The sequence below is a fragment of the Sinohyriopsis cumingii genome, chromosome 19, assembly GCF_028554795.1.
Source record: "Sinohyriopsis cumingii isolate HCF-2022 chromosome 19, ASM2855479v2, whole genome shotgun sequence".
NCBI lineage: Eukaryota > Metazoa > Mollusca > Bivalvia > Unionida > Unionidae > Sinohyriopsis > Sinohyriopsis cumingii.
Genome location: NC_142979.1, coordinates 49,403,104 through 49,429,527, shown reverse-complemented (window position 1 = coordinate 49,429,527; position 26,424 = coordinate 49,403,104). Strand labels below are relative to the sequence as shown.

At 35.7% G+C, this 26,424-nt stretch overlaps 1 protein-coding gene across 1 annotated transcript in view; it reads right to left on the bottom strand.

The window, feature by feature from the left end:
- LOC149775674 (uncharacterized) overlaps window positions 1-26,424 on the bottom strand; it is an 81,270-nt gene that overhangs the window by 30,375 nt on the left and 24,471 nt on the right. The window contains exons 7-17 of the mRNA XM_089943509.1: window positions 25,234-25,365; window positions 24,575-24,771; window positions 22,776-22,962; window positions 18,932-19,224; window positions 11,067-11,183; window positions 9,247-9,389; window positions 8,295-8,412; window positions 7,193-7,352; window positions 6,066-6,259; window positions 2,196-2,324; window positions 691-823 (exon numbers count right to left, since the gene is read on the bottom strand). Of these exons, the coding sequence (XP_089799635.1) occupies window positions 691-823; window positions 2,196-2,324; window positions 6,066-6,259; window positions 7,193-7,352; window positions 8,295-8,412; window positions 9,247-9,389; window positions 11,067-11,183; window positions 18,932-19,224; window positions 22,776-22,962; window positions 24,575-24,771; window positions 25,234-25,365 (1,803 nt within the window). The remainder of the gene's footprint in view (window positions 1-690; window positions 824-2,195; window positions 2,325-6,065; window positions 6,260-7,192; window positions 7,353-8,294; window positions 8,413-9,246; window positions 9,390-11,066; window positions 11,184-18,931; window positions 19,225-22,775; window positions 22,963-24,574; window positions 24,772-25,233; window positions 25,366-26,424) is intronic.

Below are 26,424 nucleotides of genomic sequence, written 5' to 3'. Positions count from 1 at the left end.
ACTGAAAAAGAGAAGCAAAAGTTATGGACAAAAAACATGGTCTAAAACCAGACAGAGCAGTGATAAACCACTTAGTTTCCATCTCTATATGTTCTAGGTTCAATCCCAGCATACTACACATACTTATCAAGTACACAAGTCCTCACATCAGAAACGTTGAAAGATAATAATCATCAGTGTCTTTTCCAATGTCTTCTTCAACCTTTGGAATGGGGAGAATACAAGTGGGGTCAAAGGGTCAATATTTTCTTTGACTTTTGTATATACAATGAAAGAAGCAACTTTACAGTAAATTCAACTCAAATGACCTAACCGTGTGTCTAATCTACTTATAATCTACTTCTTACAAGGCAAAGTAGAAATGCGGTTGCAGTCTAAATTAGGAATGAAAGTACTTTCAAAAATTATGTATTTATCCTTTCAAAACTTGATCAACTCATAGTTATCAACAATACTGATGCTAATAAATCTAATGCAGAAATCAGTTGTGAATCGGGAACAATTTTTTTTCTATCAAATACTGATTGATATTTGCACTCATTTATGAACTCCCCAAAGCCCTCAAAATAAGCTGACCTTTATAAAATCCTGCACATTATGTGATGGCAGATCTGGGTCTACATGGTTCACATTTAGGTACATGCTATACAGTCAGAGGTATTTATAAACTTGTAAATAATTAGAACTTACTGCAAAGCCACACAGGTCCTCGCCAGTTGCTGTTCCCTCCAAACATGTTGGTGTTAGATTCTCCAGGGGCATAGTACAATGATAATATTCTCTCTTTATCTAACTGAAACTCGTAGGGATTTTGGTCATAGATCTGAAGGAGAAAAAAATGTAAAGATTACCTCATGCCTTTAATGATAATGATGATGTATGTGGTAATGATGATGATTATGCTGATGATGATCATGACAACTACTACCAAATAATAATGTGTGTGTGAGAGATTAGGATTTGTTACATAGCTAACAATTTTTCAGTCATATTGCGACGATATCTGCAGTGGAGCAGTTTACAGTGATGTTTAGCACTGGGGCATCATGCCGCAGACATGCAGCATGATGTCCCACCCAGTCACATCCTGACACGAGGCTGACCAGTCCTAACACTAACCTCTTAATGCTGAGCACCTAGCGAAGCAGCTGTAAGTACCATTTTTGTAAGCTGTTAGTATCACTCTGCCAGGGTTCAAACCCATGACCTCCCGCCTCCGAGATGGACACTCTAACCACTAGGCCACCAGTAAAAGTGTAATGTAGCCAAGTGTTAAGGTGACCTCACTTATATTATGGTCCACTTTTACGTTTTCCCTGAACAGCGTCAGAGAGAGAACACTTTGTAATTACCTAAGTAAATTACAATAAAAACAGACCTGCCAGCTCTGATGAGTCTGTGTCAGTAAGGCAGCTGATTTTTTCCCCATAAGATTGACCAGTTTTCAGTAAGGTTAACAAAATATCAATAACTGCTTTTGTTAAGCTGGAAAACATAATTAAAAGTTCGACACATCGATGATAAACATTATGTTCAACTGAAAAGTTTGTAAAGTATGCGTAGACTTTATCTACCACTATTACAGCTGCACAAACTCTAGTTCCCAATCTATGCAGCTCAATGGCTTGTTGCTATCTCTCAACTTGACATAATTCTTGGAAATTCTTTTCCATTTCACATGGCGATGGCAATCATATCTCCTGCCACAAGACATACTCAAATTGGCATGTTATGTCCAATAAACGTAATTGTGTCCTTTCCAGCTTTTATTCACAAGAATCTGAATACTCCTTTTTATTCTTTTGTGTTGATTATTAACACTTTTCTAGAAGTTTATTTTCCCTTTTGTCTTAAACATGTATCGCTTTCTGGATGCCTTTTTAAAAAATTCTATAATCAACAGTTTGATCATACAGATGCTTCGCAAACAAATAGGTGCAGTTTGAAGCATCTGGGGTGCTGTTGTAAAGTTAGTCTGGTTCCCTGACTAACCTCACTAATTCTAAGATAAAACACGGATGAACCAATTATCTGGAATTTTTGGCAACGATCATTTTTCCTTAGTTTTTGCTAGTATGCTTAAGTCTGTATTTTACGGGTAATTTTCCTAATAGGTCATCCATAAACATAGGTTGTAAAAATACTTTGTCAGACAGATAGACAAAGATAACAAGTTTGTGTAATACTTAGATCACCTTAGACAAAGATCTGATTCCAAAAGGAGATAAGAACTCATCTGGATTCTTTAGGTAAGAGACAATATGTTTTTGTCTATCTGTAGGGACCTGAGTCAGTATCACATCTCCATCATCAGAGAAAAGAACCTGCAGAATAACAAAAGAAATGGTGAATGTATTAATAAAATAAAAAGAAGTCATTAAATCAGCAAGGATATTCTTAAAACAACCAAATGATCAAATAAATGGGATGCATGTAAGGCATGAATTCACCTTATATTTCAAATTATTCTACTATACAGAGCCTGGACTGAAGCAATGATTTCGCATTCAAATTTTAACTTGGATTGCAATATATGGATTAAAAGATTTTCATCATTACTGGAAGAACACAGGCCAACTTTAAAACAAAACATTTAAAAATGGTATACCCTGTCCAAAATGAACGAGACTAACCCCATACAAGGCACATGGAAGTCTGAGAAAATGTTAAGTGTCAAGGACTATAACTCTGTCAATAGTGAAGATGATGAGACAAAAATCCATCAAAAAATATGTCTAGGTCTACGAGAAAATGTTCATACCAGATTGTATCAGAATAGGTTGAACAGTTTGTGGTTATGCAGGTTACAAACAACATCCCATGTGAAGATATGAAGTTAAATGTACTCTGTCCATAAAGAAGCTGACAATACAAAAATCCATAAAAAAGCACATCCAGGTCTATGAGAAAATGTGAACGCCAAACTGCATCAGAACATGCTGAATTGTTCTTGTTCTATGTCGGTTACAAGGATCTGCTATAATGGTGATTTAAAATTCATTCAATATTGTACCTGAAAAGACAATACCTTTAAACAGCACATCTACTACACAATTCTTCATCTAACTATTTCAATTTTGCGGGAGGGCTGCACAGCTATAGTGGTTACAAGAAGTGTTCACAGATTCACATAGATGGATTGACAGAAGTTAAAGGTGCTTATTATAAAGTTTCTGTACAACAACGAAGGCTCCTAATGAATTTATAAAAGTGATTACTTTCTATACATCAAAAATTGGATAAAAAATGACAGAACATTTTGGAAAGGTATCAAAAAAGTTTTCAAAGTAACTGATTAATAATGTCATCAGCTAAACTCTTTACTTTCAAATTATACACCATGCATATTAACTATATTTCTTAAAATTTAAATTTGTTAAAATTTAATAGCAGTTTAAAAAGCAATCACGATAATACTGAGGTTCTATGTGTATGAAAACCAATTCTAAATTTATGGCAGTCTCGGTTTTATTTGTATACACAATTTCTTTTGCACATTTCTAATACAATTTTCCCTGGTCCAGTCTCTGGATTTTTATGGAAAATTGATATATTTGGTCATATATTCAAGTCAAATCAAGAATTTTTGTTTACAACAAGCTATGTGAACCTGATGATAAATTAAATAAGGATCAATTTGATCTTTATTACATGTAAATGCCACACAATCTTTAACTTAATAAAATCTTTGAAAGTGACCATGATTATGATATTGTTTACATTCTGGATCAAAGAAAATGAAATAAACCTCTTGGTAAAAGAATGCAAATCAAAGAGAATGTTTTATCTAAATTAATTTTAAAGACTAGTGTCTGGAAAATATCTTATGCATGGTCACCCTTTTTATTAAGTACAGTGTGACCCCACTATAGCGCGCTCCGTTATAATACGAATTCGGATATAACATGGTCATTGTGTTGATCCCAAAATTTCATAAACACGTATTTTTCTTGTGCACAAAAAATTCTTTCCTAAAAAATACGAAAAAAACCTGTAAAAAGTTTATTATCATTTTGGGGAAGAGATCGTGTATGAATAATATAAGATAATCGTGGCTTGGCTCATGAAATTTTATATGTATTTTTCTCGTAAAAAAGTATTTTCTTCTTAAAAGTACAAAAAATAAGTTTATTCTGGGATCGTGTAGGTCTTCGCCAATGTCGCAAATTGGATTGTTTTTCCTTATTAGCTGCAAAACATAACATGTGGTGATTTTTTTTTTTATTGGCAACATTGTTGGCTGTTTTAAACTTTTATATACAACTATTGGTTTGGAGTGCAGAAATTCAGAGGCCCCATGAAAGGAGGCCGCAAACTGGATATAAAATGCACTGAAATTTATCTATTGTTACATAAACAAATTCTTTGTCCATATTGACAAACCATCTAAACAGTGCACTGTTATATCATAATCCACTTATCTTAACATCTAGCATGAGTTCTGTATGTTGTGAATTATCTGCTCTTTTTGTTGTTGACATTTCTGGCAATAGAGATCAACCAGATGAGGCATTATCTCATAATCTATCTTTTGTAGCATATTCGGCCACTCGCTAGTAATTAATATATTTACAAAGACTGGCATTTTTATGTGGATAGTAAGTAAAATTACTCTTCTTTTCACTCAGAATTAAATCTTTCAGAACACTCACATTTTCTGTAATAATCCCTGTCATCAGAACACCCGTGTCTCTATCGTCTGTTGATCCTTTGTTAATTTTCAAACGCACGTGTGGATTGCAGCATCATGCTGCTACCACAAATGTAAAAACAATCTTACTTATTGGTTTGTTCAATAGGCATGGGATGACAGTATCTAGAATAGTCCAAACGACAGCCAATTCCTTTTTAAAAATGTACCCAGATAATATCGTTTGCTGAAATTTCAAAGGAAAGAGATTACCTTTGATGCACCGATTGTTATGAAAATGTACTCAGCAAATGGAAAAAGATACCAGTCTCAATCATGCAATACAATTATTTGATGTTGGCACCACAATAAGAAATGGGCATTTGTTTGGTTCTCCAAAGCTGTCCTTGAGCGGTGACTTCAATAGCGCATGCACCCTTCATAAAAAAAAAGCAGACTACAATCTTTCAATAACAACAAAGAACTTTTCTTTAAAGAAAGTCAGTACCAAACTTAAATAAAGTGATGGAATCTGATAGATTTTTGCATTTTCCAACAGGACGTGAACAAGTTAACTGTGCTGTGAAAGTTTCCTTTTTGTAGGGAAAAAGTTTATGCTTAAGAATGCTACCAACGGCGGCTTAAAATGAAAACTAACTTTTACCGACTTGGAACGTACTGAAAAGTAAATGTGCTTCATCATTTGTTACATGATTGTGCTATGTTTTTCCACTGAATTCAGACCAATATGACCTGTTACAAAATTATTGAATATTTTAAAGCTGTGTGCATATTTTCGATGGAATCACTTGTATTGTGTATATGATGAGGTTCGCGGGTGAGTACATGGTATTGATACTCCATTCGTGTTATTCATTAGACCAGTGCTGTCTAACCTTATGACACCATGGGCCACTGAAAAATGTTTCTCTTGAAGCTGAGGGCCGCAGCAGAAAACTGAAAAGCAATGACAATATAGCTGCTTGAGGTCTGGCAAGTCATTTAAAATCAGCCTGCGGGCCGCATGCAGGCCACGGGTTGGACAGCACTGCATTATTTGTGGTTCTCTAAATAAAAGCAAACTATTACATTTCTTCTCTGTTTTCACTACAGGTGTATTTCTCATTTAATATGCATCAATTTAAGATGGTAACTGTGCTGATGAAGCATGTATTTTACTGCCAGCATTTATTACCTACACACCCTTCACACAAATTTTTGGGGGTACATTTTCTTCGGCTAACTGACCTGGTTGCTTATAACACGGTTCGGTCTATAATGCGGTCAGGTTCTATGGTTCCCAACTACCATGTTATAGGGAGGTCACACTGTAAAAGCAGGTCCATACATTCTTGACATCAAAACACAATTTCAATTTATTGAAATAAGAAAATGAAAATGAAAACATTATAATTTTCAATACAAATTTGCTTACATAACTTGGATACGTCTCCTTCAAAGCCCGCAATTTGTCTCTAAGACTGGGTACATTCAAAAGATCAGTGCGTTTTATTCTGGAAAACGCTAGCACAGGAATCAGACCAACAAGTGAATGGATGCAGAGTGGTCGTCGGCTTGTTTTACTTTTCAATACATCATAATAGAAACAATCATCTTCATGCCACAAACCTAAAATGAAAGGACAAAATTACGACAATATCCATAATGAAACAAATGCATGATTATTATTATATATATATGCATACTATTAACTACATGAAAATAATTTATATTTTTATGTGACCTGAAATACAGCTTTGAAACATTAATTTGCACCAAGCAGTTTTTCTAGCTGAAATTTATTGATTTAGTTAGTACTGAGATCATGTGTCTTAAGCAAAGAAAGCAAACCTGAACAAAGATGATAGTCAAATATGTATTCTGGTTATAACAAAAGATGTTAGTGATGGGTATTACAATTTGCCTGGCATGGCCTTACGCAGAGAAACTTTGTAAACAAAGTGGTTGCATTCATGAATAATGGGCCATAACTCTAAAAACTGATGACTGAAACTGCTCAGAATCCAACTCATGCAAAAAATTAACATTTTAAAGCACAACAAGAAGTTTATGTGAAATTCAATTATTCCTGGCAACTGTGAGGTTGCAAAACCAAAGTCTGAAAAATATAGATCACCACTCTACCAATAAATGTCACTGCATCCTAGCACTTAATCATTTGGAAACATTTAACTCATGAATCTCATTCATATAAAGCTATCAAAGTTGACAGTTTTGTTAACAAAGTTGACTGATATTCAACAATCCTAAGTAAAATAATGCTTCAAAAACCTAAGTTTAGCTGGACAAAAAACCCACAACACCTGGACATGATGACGTAGAAGACTGAAAAATTAAACTTCTTCAAGGTTTCATTAATATAAACTGCACAGTAAATCTGGTTACAATCTACCTTTTCCCAGTAAAGTTATTCTATGGAAACCAGGCTGCTGACAGGTCGACTGCCGCTGCCACCACTGTCGTTATCATCATCATCATCCTCATCATGATTGTCATCAATTTTATTGTGCCTGACATTATCATCATAAACCATGAACTCACCTCCATCTTCAATACGCATGTTGATAGCTTCAGCAATTCTGATGAAATGATTGAGGAAGAAGAGTGCCAAATCATCATATACACGGTCATACTCGGCCAGAATTACACACATCTCAAGCATGCACAGTGAGAAGCGGGCCATCCACCCGCTGGCATCTGCCTACAGGCAAAAAAAAGCATGTGATGTAGTCCCCAAATGGTCCAACAGCTTGGAAAGACTATGCTGATAAGTTGTTTAGACACAATAGTACCTTGTGATCACCATCTAATGGCACCTTAGTGGTAAATTCCAATCTTTGACTTCTCAATTCAGACATTCCACAATGGTGGCAAGGTCCATGATGTTATCAAACCTAACATAATTCCCTGTTCAACCAATACAAAAAACATGCATCAACAACAGAGCCATGTTCTTCAACACATCTGTGATATGCAGACATCATAATTCCTTAATCATCTGCGCATAAGCAGCTAAATAAAGTGGTAACTTGAGCTTTGTTTACTCTGCGTACAAAATTTTGTATTTGAAGATCCAAAAATCCTGTTAAGTAAATAAACTCAGACCTTATGTCTCCTTATTCTTCCAATTTTCTATGATGTAAACAGAACAAAATTATGGAATTTTCTGATACATGCAGTATATTTTATATTAATGACCCAATTGTATTAGAAACCACCAGATCCAAGTGATCTGAGAATTCCTTAAGACTCTGTAATGTCAAGGGACTTAACACAAAACATAAACACAAGAAGAACTCAAAGACTTGCATTATGCTCCAAGGAGTCTTTGTTTTGTATTGTCCTGTGACTACTGTGTTAAGTAGATATGTAAACCTACAATGTAATTTTTTCACAGTGCTCTTGTATAATAAAACTATTGTTTCACAAATGACAATATGAATAGTAACACATAATATCTGAAGCATCCAAAAATACTTCAAAATGCTGTCACTACACTTTTGAATGCAATTTAATTGAATAAATAAATTAAAAAATCTTGTTACCAAATAATCTTATATGAAATGTATTAATACCCATTAACAATAAATTAGAACACAAAGTCCAGATTTTGTTTTTCTTTCTTCTTTTTAAAAAAAATAACCTGAAGCAGAGTGTATCCTGGTATCTTTGCTGATCTGTCCAACACACTGATATTATCCAGTCCCAAGAACCCTCCTGTGAACAGTCCACTAGTCCCATCTTCTTTCTTGTTTATCCACCTGCACATATCATTATAAGTAAAGAAACAAAAACTGTTTGAAACATTAAAAAAAAAATCAGTTTGATAATGCAAACTTAAATTAAGTACAAGAGTGCGCACAGTCAAAAGGCAATGTGAAAAACGAGCATACGGATCACAGTCTTAGATTATTCCACTGAGCCAAGTTTATATGCAATATATTAAAATTCATGTATCCATTTTAAATTCAATGTCACAACAATGATCTTTTTTGTTTAAGCAGTAAAGAACAGTAAGATATTCATATTAATATCAACGAAATCTCGTGTCATGACAGGCATGAACCAAATCTCATGCAACGATAGTCTTGAACCAAATCTAATGCCACGAAGGGCATCAACCAGATCTCATGCCATGAGAGGCAAAAAGTTATGGAAACTGAACCCATTAAAAAATGAAGACAACTGCCATTGGATCCACAAGTCCTTGCCAGCAAAGCATTTAAAAACTTTAATGCTAAGCTACGTGAAGACAATATAATCTGAAATATAGATCACAATGACTTAGTCTGACAAAAAGTGCCATTCCATTTGGGATGCATCTGAGCTTCACCAATATTTTTTGTGTGGCATGACCAGCATGAAGATATAAATTTTTAAAAAAGAAAAACAGCCCATTACAAAATGTTCGCCTTTATCAATTCATCATTGATTGTAAAAATGAACATCTTTACCTACTCACATCAACTTTTCTATCTGAAAAAGCAAAGTTTTCATTTAAGAACAATTTTGTCAATAGCAAAGATCATCGAAAAATAATATACTAAAAACCAGAATGACGAGTGGAAGAAAGATATACATTATTTTCATCTTACCAAGAGAAATTGAAGTTCAGTCGGTGGAAACAAGTTTTCAAGAACTTTGTGTCAGAGCTGCCAGTTCGCTTGTACACATCAAGACATGCCCAGGGTATCAGAGGGGGGTTAGTATCAGCAAAATTAAACTCACACCCTGGAAGCTAAATGCAGTACGTGTGTAAGAAAGAGATATTTTGAACTTCATCAACATGAAATATAATGGCCCTTTCAAACAACAGAAAACAAAAGCATCATGGAAGTATATCTCAAAGTCATTGTAAAGTCACTATGATAAATAATGATAATACTGTTGCCAAATCATGCTTATTATCTTCTTTGTTGTTGTTTTTTTTAACTTTGGAAAATGCAGACAGTTTTTATAATGAAATAATAATAATAATAATAATGAGGACTTTGTATAGCACCTAAAATTTAGAAGCTCTAAGTGCTTTACAACATTAGACAACACCTATAAGTATAAAAAAGCATATGATTACAAAAAAACTAACACCATGAAATTAGAAAACATAAAAAACATGCTGAAAATATTTAAGGTAGAACACTTTATTAGGTCTTTAAATTCTTGCAGTTGAAATAAGTGAATTTTAAGAATGGGATCACTGTCATTGTGTCTAAGTTCAGTTGGCAATTCATTCCACATTACAGGGCCCTGGTATGAAAATGAATGTTATCCATATGAATTTGTTTTCATGGTGGGAATAATGAGTATATGATTATCAGAAGAGGAGTGTTAAGTATCTTGCTGGTGTGTTCACATGGGTGAGGTCAGATAGGTATGGAGTCCATCAGTGAAACGTATAACAGAACAAATTTGTGTTTGATTCTGGATCGACTGGATAGCCAGTGTAGGGTACAGAGCAGCGGGGAGGTGAGCTCTGATCGTGGTACTCTAAGTATGATCTGAGCAGCTGGGCTTTGAACTTTTTGAAGTTTCTGGAGTAGAAATTGAGATGAACCAGACAGAAATGAGTTACAATAGTCCACTCTTGAAAGTACAAATGAACACAAGTTTCAGTGGCATCAACTGAAAGATATTTGAGAATTGAGCTGATGCGTCTCAGCTCAAGATATGCAGCCTTGCATATGTTCATGACATATTGGTGCAATGTGGGAGTACTGTCCAGAGTAACACCTAGGTTTCGTAATGACTGTGAATTTAATGTTGGTGTTGCTGACATTTATTGTTTGAGGTAAAGGATATGACTGAGAAAATTTTTGTGTTGTGATCAGAATGGCCTCAGTTTTATCATCATTCATCTGCAGCTTTGTTACATGTCATCCATGATTTCACATCAGAAATGCACCTCTACAAGAACAGACCCCTGTGGAACACCACAACCTAGATTAAATGGGCTGGAGTGTATTTCCTTTGCAGACACAGTTTGTGTCCTGTTGACCAAGTAGGACTTGAACCACAGTAAGATAGTCATAGTCCATCTGAACTAATGCACTGGATATCATCCAAAATGTCAACAAATTATGGAAATATATAAGGAACTGATGCCTTTACCTGTCCAGAAGGGATCAAGTATGTCTGCCTTTAACTGTCCAGAAGGATACAAGTATGTCTGCCTTTAACTGTCCAGAAGGGTACAAGTATGTCTGCCTTTAACTGTCTAGAAGGGTACAAGTATGTCTGCCTTTACCTGTCTAGAAGGGTACAAGTATGTCTGCCTTTTTTCTGCCCAGAAGGGACTTAATTAGTGAAGTGATGCCTTTACCTGTCCAGAAGGATATATCTATGTATCAAACTTAATTAGTGAAGTGATGCCTTTACCTGCCCAGAAGGAACTTAATTAGTGAAGTGATGCCTTTACCTGTCCAGAAGGGTGCATATAAGTATCAGAGAGCATTAGAAGCAGCTGCTGTTTGGTTAGATCAGGGTCCACTCTACACAGTGGTATCATATGGAATGCCAGATCCCATATAGCATACTGAAATAGGAAAACAATAATAGAGACTGCAGAACAATAGTCTAGTTTAATTTATGTGACACCTGTAAATCCAAGTTACTGTTTATTCCAAAATATATATATCTCATAAACTATACAAGATATTTTATAAGCGTTATAAAATATCTCAAACTTATATCTTACATACTTACAGATATCTTATATACTTTATAAAATATCTAAATTAAATCTGTTTTCAAGATATTTATTTTACAAGCTATTTTATAAAATTCAAAAGATATCTTACAAACTTTATGGTATGTTATAAACTTGTAAAGTTAATAAGATGTATCATATGGTATAAAAGATGTCTCATATTGTTTACATTATATCTCATATTGTTTACATTATTTCTCATAGTTTATTTATATCTCATTGTTTACAAGATCTCAAGCATATTGAAAATTGTTTTAGATATCTTGTTCGTTTTTGCAGACTTCTTGTACTTTTCATAAGATATCTATACAAAATATAAACTTCATATCTTAATTAAATTTGTAATAAAGTTTATATATAAAGTATATGATATCTTGTAAAGTTTATATCTTGCACAGTATATCGTATCTTTAAATGTATATGATATCTTATAAAGTATATGTTATCTTATAAAGTCCATGATATCTTATAAAGTATATAACTTATAAAGTTTATGATATCTTATAAAGTTTAAAATTTTATAAAGTTTATATCTTATAAAGTTTAGGATATGTTTCAAAGTGTAAGATATACTATAAAATGTACATCTTATAAAGCAAATGATATCTTATAAAGTGTATATCTTATGAAGTACATGATATCTTATAAAGTGTGTGTTATCTTATAAAGTATATGGTATCTTATAAAGTATATGGTATCTTATAAAGTATATGATATCTTATAAACTTTATATCTAATAAATTGATGATCTATCCTATTAAGTATAAAAAAGTACCTTATAAAACAAAATGAACAACCTTGTAACATGTTATATATTTTATGATGTCATACAGTTTATAAGCATTTTGTTACAGTTTATGAGACATCTATTTTTAAATAAATATAAAAACAACTTAGTGTATTATATGTTTACATGCTGATATGATGCCATAAGAATGATTTACTCAGTCATCATCCATTTCTCAGTTTCATTAATCTAGTGTTTATATTGAAGTCCATTAATTAAACCAGACTGTCCTATAAATACAGCATACCAAAAAAAATCAAAATAATTGCATTAGTTTATAAATGTAATGAAAATTTTGATTGGTCTGAACATAACCATGTGATCAGGTTGAACTGGATTTATTTTATGTATAAATTGTATGGAGAACAACTTTATATCAACATCTATTAATACAGTCATTATGTGCAAAGTAGCTAATATACACACTGAAACAGATTTTTCTGAAAATAAATCGTTCTCTTTTTTCATCCCAACCTGGAAACACTGTTACATGTGGTTTAGGTCTGTTGTGCATCCTATCATCTGCAGGCAACTGTTGTCTGAAATGGCTGAATTCTTAAACTTTTCCCCATATTTGCCATATCATATACATATCACACCCTTACCCAACAATATCTAATTTTCCTTATGAAGTATACAATATTTCACAAGCTGAATTATCAAGCATTTCAAATGAACTAACTAAATTTGAGTCACTTGCCATTTGAACAGCAAGATGATCACAAACTAAACTGAATTAAATCTCACAAAGAGGAAGGGCAAACATAAACAAAAATGAATTAAATCTCACAAAGAGTAAGATCTTTTATGTACACCCCTTCAAAATAGCAAGATCTCTTATGTTGTTGTAGTTGGTGTAGGGCTTAATGCCATTTTCCAGCAGAAGATAGGCTATACATGGTGGCCAGTATTAATGGTGGAGGAAGAACCCGGAAAACCCCCGGAAAGAACCACTGACCCATGAGAAGCTACTGGCAAGCTTTCTCACATAACCACATTAGCCGAATCCGAGACTCGAACCGACGCAGACAGGTGAGATGGCAGTGATCCATAACGGTGAGCGCTTTAGACCACTTGGCCCCTCAAGATCTCTTATGTGTGTGTGTGTGTGTGATTTGGACTTTTTAAAAACTCTTTAACAATTTTTCAGTCATATCACTAAGATGTCTGCAGTGTGGCAGTTTATTAGTGATGTCTAGCATTGGGGCATCATGCTGCAGACATGTAGCATGATGTCCCACCTGGTTACATTATCCTGACAACAGGCAGACCAGTCCTAACACTAACCTCTAAAGCTGAGCGCCAAGCGAGGCAGCTGGTAGTACCATTTATGTAAGTCTTTGGTATGACTCGGCTGGAGACCGAACTAACAACCTCCCTCAACTGAGGCGGACGCTCTAATCACTAGGCCACCGGAGCAGTAGATCTCTCATGTAGACCCCTATAAAAAAAGTAGATCTCTTATGTAGACCCCTTCAAAGATGGGAAACTAACAATCTACCAAGAACATTGTGCAACGGCACATTCACTGCATCTGGTTACAAATGAAATTAAAAGGATATAAACACTAGGAGGAAGGGGGTTCAAAAACTAAGATTTTAACAACTTGACCCATAGTCCTACAATGTACAATGTGGGGTGGGTGGGAGACATATCCCGCCCCTCTCCCATCATAACTGTCAGGGTCAATGTCCTACTTTGACTACTGGACACCCAAAACTATATTCATTTACCAATATTCTTAATAGTTATCAAACAAGCCCAAGTTTACATAGCAATGACATTGGTCCAATAAAGTCCAATTAATTTACATAGCAATGACATTGGTCCAATAAAGTCCAATTAGTTTACATAGCAATGACATTGGTCCAATAAAGTCCAATTAATTTACATAGCAATGACATTGGTCCAATAAAGTCCATTTAGTTTACATAACAAAGACACTGGTCCAATAAAGTCCAATTTATTTACATAACAATGACATTGGTCCAATAAAGTCCATTTAGTTTACATAGCAATGACCTTGGTCCAATAAAGTCCAATTAATTTACATAACAATGACATTGGTCCAATAAAGTCCATTTAGTTTACATAACAATGACAATGATCCAACAAGCCCAAACAGCTGATGAGGCAATGGCAATGATCCAACAAGCCCAAACAGCTGATGAGGCAATGGCAGTGATCCAACAAGCCCAAACAGCAGATGAGGCAATGGCAATGATCCAACAAGCCCAAACAGCTGATGAGGCAATGGCAGTGATCCAACAAGCCCAAACAGCAGATGAGGCAATGGCAGTGATCCAACAAGCCCAAAAAGCTGATAAGGCAATGGCAGTGATCCAACAAGCCCAAAAAGCTGATAAGGCAATGGCAATGATCCAACAAGCCCAAACAGCTAAGGCAATATGAATGATCCAACAAGACCAAAATAGCTGATGAGGCAATGGCAGTGATCCAACAAGCTGAAACAGCCGATGAGGCAATGGCAATGATCCAACAAGCCCAAACAGCTGATGAGGCAATGGCAATGATACAACAAGCCCAAACAGCTGATGAGGCAATAGCAATGATAAAACAAGCCCAAACAGCTGACGAGGCAATGGCAGTGATCCAACAAGCCCAAACAGCTGATAAGGCAGGCAATGGCAGTGATCCAACAAGTAGTGTTTCCCTTTACCCTCATTTGTGTGTCAGAGACCCCCAAATTTGTTATTTTACCCTCAGTTTTGAACCAAAGTTTGTTTTTTGCTCAGTCTGACCCCAAGTTTTGAGATCAAGATGACTTTTGACTCACAGCCTTGCACCCCTAGAACAAGCCCAAGCAGCTGATTAGGCAATGGCAATGATCCAACAAGCCCAAACAGCTGATAAGGCAATGGCAATGATCACTGATCTCGAAGTTCAACACCGAGTAGAATCTAATTATAGCACACTAACTGGAAATTCACTGCTTGATGTACAAGCAATAATGTTAGGGCTTTTCATTTTGTATTTTTAGTTAAAAGAACAAAATCATTACTAAAAATGAATTTGATAGCTTTAAATATGCATATATTGAGATGCATTTTCTCCTAGCCATAATGAGATACTGTACACTGATGGTAAGCTGATCTATTTATAGCACACTGTACAAGTAAAGAGAAATGTAAACTGACGTGCAGTACAGTGATAGGCACTTGGAGGTAAAGAGTTATGTTGGGCTAGTAATTAAGTTGGTGCAAAAGGAAGCAATCCATTTCCTCAAAAAATTCCTCAGTTGAAAACAAAAGATCAACATTCTCTATTATTTTCATGATTTATGAATGCCTTGTATGTGTGCACATGTTGCATGCCATGTATGTGTATACATTCTGAATGCCATTTATGTGTGCACACGCTGAATGCCTTGTATGTGTGGACATGTTGAATGCCTTGTATGTGTGGACATGTTGAATGCCTTGTATGTGTGGACATGTTGAATGCCTTGTATGTGTGCATGATTGCCTTGTGTTGAATGTCTTGGATGTGTACACGTTGAATGCCTTGTATGTGGGTGTGTTGAATGCCTTGTATGTGTGCATGATTGCCTTGTGTGTTGAATGTCTTGGATGTGTGGACATGTTGAATGCCTTGTATGTGTGCATGATTGCTTTGTGTGTTGAATGTCTTGTATGTGGCATATTGAATGTCTTTTATGTGGCATGATGAATACCTTGTATGTCTGCATGTTTATATTATGTGTGCATGTGGGCATGTTAAATGCCTTGAATGTGTGCATGATTGCCTTGTGTGTGCATGTTGAATGTCTTGCATGTGTGCATGTTGAATGCCTTGTATGTGGGCGTGTTGAATGCCTTGTATGTGTGCTTGCTGAATGCATTGTACATGTGTGTAACGTGTCTAGGCTCTGACAAAAGGTAACAGGAAAAAAGTGACGACAACAAGCTTTGTAAAATTTAACAAATAATTTATTTCCTTAGAATATCAAGTGAAAAATGAGAAAAAAAGGACTTATGGTTTTATGAATCAAATCTAAAAATAATCCAACAATACAACAAAAAATCCTTGTAATAAAATGTCCTGAATGAAAGCTAACTTAAGACGCAAAACAGAATCCCGGACAGGGGTCAAGAGATCAACCTTCCAGAAGAAATGAAGTGATTGATTGTTGTGAGGTTTAATGCCATTTTGCAGCACATAATAGGCTATGCATGGCGGCCAGTATTAATGGTGGAGGAAGAACCCGGGAAAACCCCAGGAAGAACCACCAACCCATGAGAAGCTACTGGCAAGCTTTCTCACATACCCACATTAGCTGAATCCTAGACTCGAACCCACACAGAGGTGAGATGGCATGGATCCATAACTGACAGCACTTTAGACCACTTGACCACTCGGAGCCCCTCCAGAAGAAATGAAAGTTTGTTCATGAAAATTATCACTTAGTCCAGGTATAACCTTTGCTAAACTTAACAATTCTTACTCTGTGAAAGAATATAACAAAATATATATAAAAAGTTGTTTACCAAAACTGCCACTGATTTTGAAACAAGATCAGGAACTATGTCAGCATTAGATACAAAGTCTCCATTATTTGTCAAAAATATATTAAAAAAACAATCAGAACTGAACTCTGTTCTAGACAATATCAAATCCAGTAAACAAAGTTACATTACAATAGCATGAAATAGAATTAAAAAAATTAAATAACTAACAAACAAATAATTAAATTAAATATACATAACAGTGTGCATGTTGAATGGCTTGTATGTGTTGATGTTTGCCTTGTATGTGTGCATGTTGAATGCCTTGTATGTGTGCATGCTGAATGTCTTGTATGTGTGTATGCTGAATGCTTTGTTTTGTAGCATTTTGGATGTCTTGTATGTGTGCATGCTGAATGCCTTGTCCTTGTATGTGTGCATGTTGAATGCCTTGTCCTTGTATGTGTGCATGCTGAATGCCTTGTCCTTGTATGTGTGCATGCTGAATGCCTTGTATGTGTGCATGTTGAATGCCTTGTCCTTGTATGTGTGCATGCTGAATGCCTTGTGTGTGTGCATGTTGAATGCCTTGTCCTTGTATGTGTGCATGCTGAATGCCTTGTCCTTGTATGTGTGCATGCTGAATGCCTTGTATGTGTGCATGTTGAATGCCTTGTCCTTGTATGTGTGCATGCTGAATGCCTTGTATGTGTGCATGTTGAATGCCTTGTCCTTGTATGTGTGCATGTTGAATGCCTTGTCCTTGTATGTGTGCATGTTGAATGCCTTTTATGTGTGCATGTTGAATGCCTTGTATGTGTGCATGTTGAATGCCTTGTATGTGTGCATGCTGAATGCCTTGTATGTGTGCATGCTGAATGCCTTGTATGTGTGCATGTCGAATGCCTTGTCCTTGTATGTGTGCATGTTGAATGCCTTGTCCTTGTATGTGTGCATGTTGAATGCCTTGTCCTTGTATGTGTGCATGTTGAATACCTTGTCCTTGTATGTGTGCATGTTGAATGCCTTGTCCTTGTATGTGTGCATGCTGAATGCCTTGTATGTGTGCATGTTGAATGCCTTGTCCTTGTATGTGTGCATGTTGAATGCCTTGTCCTTGTATGTGTGCATGTTGAATGCCTTGTCCTTGTATGTGTGCATGTTGAATGCCTTGTATGTGTGCATGTTGAATGCCTTTTATGTGTGCATGTTGAATGCCTTTTATGTGTGCATGTTGAATGCCTTGTATGTGTGCATGTTGAATGCCTTGTATGTGTGCATGTTGAATGCCTTGTCCTTGTATGTGTGCATGATGAATGCCTTGTCCTTGTATGTGTGCATGCTTAATGCCTTGTATGTGTGCATGTTGAATGCCTTTTATGTGTGCATGTTGAATGCCTTGTCCTTGTATGTGTGCATGCTGAATGACTTTTATGTGTGCATGCTGAATGCCTTGTATGTGTGCATGTTGAATGCCTTGTATGTGTGCAAGCTGAATGACTTTTATGTGTGCATGCTGAATGCCTTGTATGTGTGCATGTTGAATGACTTGTGTGTGCATATTGAATGGCTTGTATTTGTGCATGTTGAATGCCTTGTATGTGTGCATGTTGAATGCCTTGTATGTGTGCATGGTGAATGCCTTGTATGTGTGCATGTTGAATGCCTTGTATGTGTGCATGTTGAATGCCTTGTATGTGTGCATACTGAATGCCTTGTATGTGTGCATGTTGAATGCCTTGTATGTGTGCATGTTGAATGCCTTGTATGTGTGCATGCTGAATGCCTTGTATGTGTGCATGCTGAATGCCTTGTATGTGTGCATGTTGAATGCCTTGTATGTGTGCATACTGAATGCCAAGTATGTGGCATACTGAATGTTACATACACAAATGTTAAAACACACACAAACTAAAATATACAATGTATTCACTGGTCCTCAAGTGAATCTACAAGATCCTTTATATTCTACTGGCTCATTATAATCTAACACAACCAGCTTTGAGACAGATACAAAGTCTGCAATTTCAGGTACAACAGTGCTATTATGTGTTGAAAATAAGTGCTCCACTCTACCTCTCCCCAAAATTAATTGCCAGTTGATCCTGATATAATAAAACCAAAGAAAACTTTCTACTGAATAATTATGTGGATTTTAGTTTTCTGGCACCTCGTCAGGGAAACTCCCACGCATCTGATGGAATTCAATTCTGAGGCACCTATCTAGGAAAATTTCAACTCATCTGATGGAATTTAGTTTTGAGGCACCTATCCAGGGAAATTACCATTCTTCTGGTATAATTTAGTTTTGAGGTACCTACCCATGGAAATTCCCACTTGTCTGGCATCAGTATAATATCATGGTTTTGAATATGTTTCCAGTCCTTGTTTCTCTCATCCTTTTCAACCAGCATCTTTTTCTCCAAGGGAATATAGGCAGGATTCACAGAAGAAACCACAGGATCCACATGTGCTGACTGTTGGCTACATCCAGCTTCCTCGTCTTTCTCATAATTTTCAACCAGCATCTTTTTCTCCAAGGGAATATAGGCAGGATTCACGGAAGAAACCACAGGATCCACATGTGCTGACTGTTGACTACATCCAGCCTCCTCTTAATTCAGAAATATAATTTATCACATAACATTAAAATTGATTAGTATGATAACATCCATCTATAGTTTCACAGGTAATATTACACAATAACATTATTAAATAACAGTCTCACTGCAAGCCATGTATTATATCATTATCCACCAAATGTAAAGATTTAACAAAATTTATCAGCACGTAATCCAAGAAATATTTGTTAACATGATGAAATATACCATTCAAGGAGGATATTAGTTAAATGTAAAAGTCTGATGGTAGAGATATCTTACTTCATGTCTGACTCTGAAACAATTTTTTGATCAGGTCCATGGAATCAGATAACAAGAGGCTCGAGTGTATCCACGAGACCTCACCTGACTGGCATTTGCCTAGAAGCTGAATGCAACTTGGCAAGTAACCTGGGTTAGCAATATCAGCCTGTGTTAGCAATATCAACCTGGGTTAGCAATATCAGCCTGGGTTAGCAATATCAACCTGGGTTAGCAATATCAACCTTGGTTAGCAATATCAGCCTGGGTTAGCAATATCAGCCTGGGTTAGCAATATCAGCCTGGGTTAGCAATATCAACCTGGGTTAGCAATATCAACCTGGGTTAACAATATCAACCATAACTGATGGCAGGTTGGTATTATATTGTCAGTCTGAAAGGACTTGGTGCCAGGATTAATTATGGTTAAAATTTCTTCATCTCTAATTTGCTAGGAAGTGGTTTCAAAGAGTTTTCTTTTTTTTGTTACAGATGTCAGCCATATCTGAAACAGACTGGCATCAACTGCATCAATTTTAAAAGCTTAATATCAAGTTGATCTATGGCAGTTCGTGTTTGAAATGTTTTGTCAAACTGACCTTGAAATGTTTGGTCAAATCATATTTGAAATGTTCTTTTGTCAAATTGTGCTTGAAAAGTTCTCTTGTCAAATCTGGAAATGATAGTGAAGAAACCATGAAGCCAACCCATGAGCATGCTGATGAGAAAGCCTACCATCATCAACTGTTCAAAATCTAGGAGGCAAGTCTATAAATGATAACATATTTGTTACAAGTAACAAACATCTATATAATCATACTGCATCTTTCTGTGAGCATAAAGTAACAGTTAAGGTTCCATAAGAATACATGATGTATCCATTCAAGAACCTTGAATTTCTTCATCCTAAACAAAAACCATAAACAGCAGTTTTCCTCATGCATTATATGTGTCTTTATTTACTCTTCATTTGTCATCACTTTTCACCTGAATACTATCTAGCTGATTGGTTTCTAGTTACCTACATACCATTTTTTCACATTTGGAAACTATGGATTTCTTAAACTAACTATTTATTATACTGCTGCTAAATTACTTTTCTCCCTACCAATGACCATAAAATGTAGTTTTTTATATAAATTTTGTCAATATGATTCAAAACAATTCCACACCATCCAGACTGTCTGGCATCTTTGAAGAAGATGTTACAAGATTTTTCTGTATTTAAACAATGGCAGTAATATTTCATGCAAGAATCACCATATTTAAAGTGTGTGTGTGTGTGTGTGTGTGTCTGCCTTATTTGTAAAAATGTGACAAGCTTCAGCAACAGGATGCACTGTCAAATTTGGCCAAGATGCTTTCTGTGATTTTCAACAGGCAGTTTTTTAAAAAGTTTGTACATACAACTAGCAGATCTGCATTGTCTGAAGAAAAGAAACTGATGGAAAGATGCTGTTTAACATCTGCTTATTGTAACTGAAAAATACTGTCCATTGTTTTTCTATCAACATTTGCATATGGGAATGCAGTGTGTTGTCCATTGTTCTTCCATTGATATTTGTATATGGGAATTGCAAAGTGCTGTCCATCGTGTTTACATCAATATTTGCTATGGGAATTGCAAAGTGATGTCCATTGTGTTTACATCGATATTTGCTATGGGAATTGCAAAGTGATGTCCGTTGTGTTTACATCAATATTTGCTATGGGAATTGCAATGTGCTGTCCGTTGTGTTTACATCGATATTTGCTATGGGAATTGCAATGTGCTGTCCGTTGTGTTTACATATTTGCTATGGGAATTGCAAAGTGATGTCCATTGTGTTTACATCGATATTTGCTATGGGAATTGCAAAGTGATGTCCGTTGTGTTTACATCGATATTTGCTATGGGAATTGCAAAGTGATGTCCATTGTGTTTACATCAATATTTGCTATGGGAATTGCAATGTGCTGTCCGTTGTGTTTACATCGATATTTGCTATGGGAATTGCAATGTGCTGTCTGTTGTGTTTACACTGATATTTTTGCTATGGGAATTGCGAAGTGATGTCCATTGTGTTTACATCGATATTTGCTATGGGAATTGCAAAGTGATGTCTGTTGTGTTTACATCAATATTTGCTATGGGAATTGCAAAGTCATGTCCGTTGTGTTTACATCAATATTTGCTATGGGAATTGCAATGTGCTGTCCGTTGTGTTTACATCGATATTTGCTATGGGAATTGCAAAGTGATGTCCGTTGTGTTTACATCGATATTTGCTATGGGAATTGCAAAGTGATGTCCATTGTGTTTACATCGATATTTGCTATGGGAATTGCAAAGTGATGTCTGTTGTGTTTACATCGATATTTGCTATGGGAATTGCAAAGTGATGTCCATTGTGTTTACATCGATATTTGCTATGGGAATTGCAAAGTGATGTCCATTGTGTTTACATCGATATTTGCTATGGGAATTGCAATGTGCTGTCCGTTGTGTTTACATCGATATTTGCTATGGGAATTGCAATGTGCTGTCCGTTGTGTTTACATCGATATTTGCTATGGGAATTGCAATGTGCTGTCTGTTGTGTTTACATCGATATTTGCTATGGGAATTGCGAAGTGATGTCCATTGTGTTTACATCGATATTTGCTATGGGAATTGCAAAGTGATGTCCATTGTGTTTACATCAATATTTGCTATGGGAATTGCAAAGCGATGTCCGTTGTGTTTACATCAATATTTGCTATGGGAATTGCAAAGTGATGTCTGTTGTGTTTACATCAATATTTGCTATGGGAATTGAAGCTGATGGAAAAACAAGCCATATAGTAAGCTCACAGACAGGTATCTAAAACTTAATGCAAACAAACTATCCCAGACTGGATGGCTCAATGGAGGTAAGAATGAATGCAGGTATCGCTGAATTTACAAGTAGGAGTAAATTAAGATGTCACCACTGTACTTCTAATGTGGGTATAACAATGAAAATGTAAGTAACAAGTGCATTTCACTGAACCAATTTTCAGTGATCATGATTTCAAAACTAAAAACTGCTCATGCAGGACTCAAAACTGATGACATAAAAAAAAAACTCTTAGCCACCCACTATAGACCTCTGAGGCTCTGGCTTCAATTCCAGGTTTTAGGAAGTGTATAGGTATATTGGTATTCAACAAAGGTCACACATTTAGTTTCCTTTGGGTTCTCCACCTCCTAAAACACAAAAGCCCAAACTACATCAAAATCTAAGTTTTCAACAGTGCCAAGATGTAAAAACAATGTAAAGTCAAAGTCAGTAAACACACATACCACTTTTCAAAGCTGATCTTTGACCAGAGATTTCAGAATCTACAGACAACTTCTTCCTCTCTGGAAGTGTCTTTTTATTCCTCCACATTTTGACATCAAAGCTGTAGAACTGTTTACTCCACAGCAGACCAGCATAAGCCTGTCTGGCAAGATTTCTTTGCTCATTATTCCAACCAATGGGAAACAACTGGAAATACAAGTAATCTATCAAAATGAACAGTTCCAACATAGTATCTCAAGGCTACATTAATCCTACTTGATGAGACAACTGCAGATACACTGTATATTTAGAAAATCACAATAAATTCTTAGTTCTGTCTGGATAACTATAGAGATTTTTTTTATGACAATACATTTCCCCTTGAATTTGGTATGCCGTATGTAACAGCAATAACTATATGCGGTCCTACAGATGCTGTTTTATAGTTATGAGTTATGCTCCATGCAATGGTGCAAGTGTTATGTTGTAAATAATGTCAAGGTTTGGGTATGCAGATAACAGAACATTCAAAATACACACATCAAGTTTTATGAGTGCATTTTTAGGTCACAAGCAGTGGGGGTAAGTGTGCATGACCCCAAAACAACTTCTCATCCAATTAAACATAAAATATCCTTTCATAGAAGCCTATAAAATTGTGTCCTGGAAATTCTAAAATTATAAAAAAGAAAATCTCATCTGTTTTCTTTGAAGCCATTACTACACTAACGCACCAAAAACAGTTGTTATACAGAGTTGTTGTAGTTGTTGTTGTAGTGTTTTTACGCCATTTTTCAGCATACGATAGGCTATACATGGTGGCCAGTATTAATGGCGGAGGAAGAACCTGGGAAAACCCCCGGGAAGAACCACCGACCCTAAAGAAGCTACTGGCAAGCTTTCTCACATACCCACATTGGTCAAATCTGAGACTCAAACCCACGCAGACTGAGGTGAGATGGTAGTGATCCATAACGGAGAGCGCTTTAGACCACTCGGGCCCCTTTTAGACAGAGTAATGTCCAATATTATTACTATACATATAAACAAACATGCCCATACTCTCATAAACACAACTACACAGACATTAAATAAATACAAATTATACCAAGTTTTGTCTTTAAATCAATTTGACAGGAATATTTTTGTACTATCATGCAGTTTTGGCTGCTCTCAACAGTTCAGTAGGGGTGAAAGCATTGAAGGCAATGCAAGCTTCATGTGTGTTCATCTCTGCACTAATTACAGAAAGAATGGTATTGTTGTTCATACCATCCCCAATATCTTGTTGAATTTTAATTGTCTTGGTGATCATCAGCTGTAAATTGTATAAACTGTCCTGAGGATAGCTTTACATTGGGTTTGAACAGGACTGTTTACAGTTTATATTGACGACATGCTATGGACATATATAGTGGTGGTAAAGAAATGTCTTGCAATCTGTTTTATTTTCCCTAAAATGAGTGAAAATTGTGTTTTTTGGAACAAATGTGTTGGGGGGAAGCAAAAATCATGTTTATAGCGCAACATGTCTTGTTATGGCAGGTACGTGAGAAAACTGATGCCTATGTTTCACCTATGCAATACAGGATAGATGAAAAATACAAGTTACTATCTGGAAATACAGAAGAAATAATAAATACTAAAACAAAAACACTAGAATGAACCCATCAATTTAGCATACAGTTTTTAACACCTGTTGAAGACATGAATGCTCTGCATCTTTTGTAAGTAGATTTTTTGGGGTAATAATTTAATTAAGTACATTTTACATTTAGACTTCATTTACTCCAGATAACATGTGTTGCCATGGCAATACCTTATCATAAAAATCATTAGCCTCCTCCAGCCTTTCATCAAAAATTCTCTTTGCTGTCTGAAGGTCCAGGTTCATCTGTGAAAACTCTGGACTCAGTACCCAATATACTTCAATGCTGCCTCCTGCTGGTAATTGTAGATCAAACAATGCCCCACATTTTGTGCCACATTTATCTGACTTCACCACTGCACTGTCATCTAGGTTTAAAATGCATACATTCATTCAACAGTAATCATAAATGTTATAGGCAGGGTTAAAAAAATTTACTTGTCCTGCAGGGTTAGCAATTTTGGAACTTTGACATGTCCTGCATTATATTTACTCACCCTACAACACACATGAATCTGCTTAAAATGCCAGGTGTCAAATGGGACGAGTAGCCTGAAAGAGTCACCTGTCCTTCCTTAGCCACCATTCATAAATAAAAGCTAGTGAACAGAATACTTTTAGCCCTAACAGTTCACCAGGAATACTTTCACATACTAAGTAAAATGTGCTAGTTTATAAATTTAAATGCTGATGCTTTACACTAGCCACAGTGACAAAAGCAGAATAAATAATGACAGCAACAAAAGCAATACCAAGTTCTTTTCTATCAACTGCTGGCAGTAATAAAAAACTAAGATCATAGATTGAAAAGATGCGATAGCCCCACTTACTCGATATAAGGTATATGTGGAAGGCATCTTTGCAACCATGACCCCCACTTTCGCCACCAGGATCATCTTTGTTGTCAGTAAACAGAAGTGTTGGTCTCTGATCATTAATGTCAAAACTGACATTAAAATTTCCTGAAATGGACAAAGAGATACGGTACTATTGACAGATCACTAAAGCCTCCTGAAGAGGACTACGAGATAGGGTACTATAGACAGATCACTAAAGCCTCCTGAAGAGATTACTAAACCTGAAATGAACTAAGATATACAGCATTGACACAGATCACTAAAGTCTCCTGAAGAGATGAACTACTGGCATAGATCACTAAAACCTCCTAAAATGAATTAGGTTATATGGTACTATTGGCAAAGATCACTAAAACTTCATGAAACAAAGATATATAGTACTATTGATATAGATCACTAAAACCTCCTGAAACAAACTTATATAGTACTATTGGCAGAGATCACTAAAACCTCCTGAAACAAACTGAGATATATAGTACTATTGGTATAGATCACTAAAACCTCCTGAAACAAACTTATATAGTACTATTGGCAGAGATTGCTAAAACCTCCCAAAACAAACTGAGATATATAGTACTATTGGTATAGATCACTAAAACTTCCTGAAACAAACTTATATGGTACTACTGGCAGAGATCACTAAAACCTCTTGAAACAATCTATGATATATAGTACTATTAACAGAGACAGTAGCTGTAGCAGAAGCTGGATATTAACTTTTAAAATTACTGGTTTATTCTGGCATAAAAGTGCAATGTAAACTTCACTAGTCTATAGTTGTCTCTTGTTCAACAAATCTCCCATCTTTTACTCAACAATGTTTGTTCAAGAAATAATCTCTAACAGACTATTTTTTGGTGGGAGGAGATGGTTCAAAGAAACAGTCAATACAATTTTAATTTATATCCATCTTGAAGTAATACCAAAGTTAAACAGCTTTGCATAAGTTGATGTTATTTATAAAAATAGATCACATGAACATTTAAACTTCATGGCAACTGAATAAATAAGTAAATAGCTTAGTCAATTTCAAGTCATGTGAGATGCAATGTTATTTGACCTAATTCAATTTTCCATTGTCAAGGCAACTGGACAACTTTTACTATCCAGCCAAAGTAGCAAGTAGTACAGTGGTAATAAGCAGTAATACAAGTTTTATCCTAT